The 2344-nt window shown below is 37.8% G+C and overlaps 1 protein-coding gene across 1 annotated transcript in view; it reads right to left on the reverse strand.

Moving 5' to 3' along the window:
• The window catches only part of LOC107598830 (calcium-binding and coiled-coil domain-containing protein 1-like), a 16387-nt gene that overhangs the window by 6254 nt on the left and 7789 nt on the right, over positions 1–2344 (reverse strand). Inside the window, exons 7-10 of the mRNA XM_016290269.1 lie at positions 1681–1750; positions 1436–1591; positions 348–602; positions 140–265 (exon numbers count right to left, since the gene is read on the reverse strand). Coding sequence (XP_016145755.1) covers positions 140–265; positions 348–602; positions 1436–1591; positions 1681–1750 — 607 coding nt within the window. The remainder of the gene's footprint in view (positions 1–139; positions 266–347; positions 603–1435; positions 1592–1680; positions 1751–2344) is intronic.

Below are 2344 nucleotides of genomic sequence, written 5' to 3' on the forward strand. Positions count from 1 at the left end.
ATATTTTTTTTGTCTGTATATATATATATATATATATATATATATATATATATATAAATATTATTTCCGTATTTTTATCATTTTAAAAATATAGGAAGAATCTTTCTTGCTTTGATTTTAAAAGAGTTTTTGTATTTACCCGATTGCAGTCTTTCTCTCGTCCCAGCTCCACCACTGCTTTCTCTCTCTCCATCCTTGCCTCTTGCAACATCTCCTCCTTCTGCTGAATCTCATCATTTAGACGTTCCAGACGCACTTTGTCCATCTGTCAATTCATGCAATTACTTCAAAGAACATGTCTTAAAGTTGCCTTTGTGGTTTAAAAAAATTATTTTTACTACACATACCTCTGCATTCTGCTGCAGGGTCTCTTTCTCCTGTGCCCAGTTAGCCCTGCCCTCTCTCATAGCCAGACTGGCATCTGCCAGCTGAAGTGTGAGCTGTGCGGCCTGCAGACGGGCCTGATGAAGTTCGGCATGTGTGGTGTCCCTCTGAGCGACCATGTCTCTCAGCTCCCCCCTCAGAGTCTCCACACAACGTTCACTCATGTTCAGACGCTCTTGAACACTCCGGAGTTCACTCAAAGCCACTTCATTGGCTGCCTGCTCAACAATGACAGACACAATCATCTCATGCTCAAAAGATGATGTCAGTCCAGATACAGTTAGGAGGACTTGCATACATGACTTGTAGCATCCATCTGGATCCATTTTTTTATTTGCTGGACTATATAGACATTGTTCAAATGTGTCACATCTGCATTTACAGCGATGAACCATTTAGAAGTTAAATACAGCTGAAGATATTTAATAAAAATAAATTCATAAAAATGAAATCCCTAGCAAAACACTAATGTTAATTAATACTTGTATTCAGCAAGGATACATTAAAATGAAGATTGAAATAATGACTACTGAAAATTCAGCTTTGTCATCACAGGGGAAAAAATCTTATTTTAGAATATATTCAAATAGAAAACAGTTATTTAAAATTGTAAAAATATGATTACAATATAGTAATTTTACTGTGTTTTTGATTAAATAAATGCAGCCTTGGTGAGTAAAATATTTATTTTAAAATCATTAAAAAAAACTTACCGACCCCAAATTTCTGAATGGTAGTGCACACTATGATATAATGAAATATTCATATGTTGATTGCAAAAAATATATATATTTTTCAGAATACATGGCTACAGTTGAATGGCTGTCAAAGCAGAAAGACATGCTTTTTACCCCCATATGGTGTAGTTACAACATTTACCAGCAGGGGCTGTCTGGACCATGCTAACCAGTCAAACCTTGACCCCCTTATAAATAAGATGCAGTTCACAGATAAATGGCGTCAAGTCTCTGTTCTGAGACACTACATCCTGTGTATGCCCCGTTAGACATCCAAGGTGAAAGCTGGGGTGTGAAAACTGCTGGAGTGTTACCTCCTTCCTGTGAGCGCTGTTGAGTTTGTGTGTGAGGGTGGTGATGGTGTCTCGGAGCTGAAGGGCGTGTGTGTCTCTCTGGGCCAGCGAGCTTCTCAGACTCTGGAACTCTGCTGACAGACTGTGCAGCTCCTTCTCTGTCTGATCCATCTTTAACTAGTATCATACACAAAACAATGACAAAATTATGACCATGTATTTGTATTTATGCTTGTGTATAAATGCATAGGTGTTAGCTGACAAACCTTCAGGTTCTTGTGCTCATCCTCATCTTCCTTCTTTTGAGCTGCTGCTTTCTTGGCCCGTTCCCTCATCCTACACAGATACAACACACCAGAGAACCAATGCAACCATGTGGCTCATAGAGACATTAAGAAGACACTGTTTACAGAGCCAAACTGAGCTCTAGAAGGGGTTCAATTGCTCCAACAACATATGGATGTAGTCAAGGATGCATATGGCCACACTGTATGAAACCCTATTATGTTCTGATGTGCCCCAGAGAACATAGTAGGACATGTACTGCAGAAAAACAATGATTTAAAATTTCAGAATAGGTAGAGCTTAAAAAATGCTCAATTTAACGCTCAAGTCGTCAACATGCAGTGACAGTTATGCAGTATATGTGTGAAGCCTTTTTAGGCCTCTTGTTAAAGTGATGTACAGTGTGTAGTCATTAAATTTAGAGAAAATCTTGAGAAAACTAGATGACAAGTGGACACTGGAGACACATTTGAGACATGCTAATAGCAGCTGTAAACAAATGTGCAATACAACCAATGTAGACTGAATCACAAACATATAACTCTTATGAGCTCTTATGGGTCCTTTTAGCAAATCAAAAAAAGTAATGCACCCAAAAAAAAAAAAAAAAATAAATATATATATATATATATCAACACCCACACA

Source organism: Sinocyclocheilus grahami, unplaced genomic scaffold, assembly GCF_001515645.1.
Source record: "Sinocyclocheilus grahami isolate Dianchi unplaced genomic scaffold, SAMN03320097.WGS_v1.1 scaffold13.1, whole genome shotgun sequence".
NCBI classification, from domain to species: domain Eukaryota; kingdom Metazoa; phylum Chordata; class Actinopteri; order Cypriniformes; family Cyprinidae; genus Sinocyclocheilus; species Sinocyclocheilus grahami.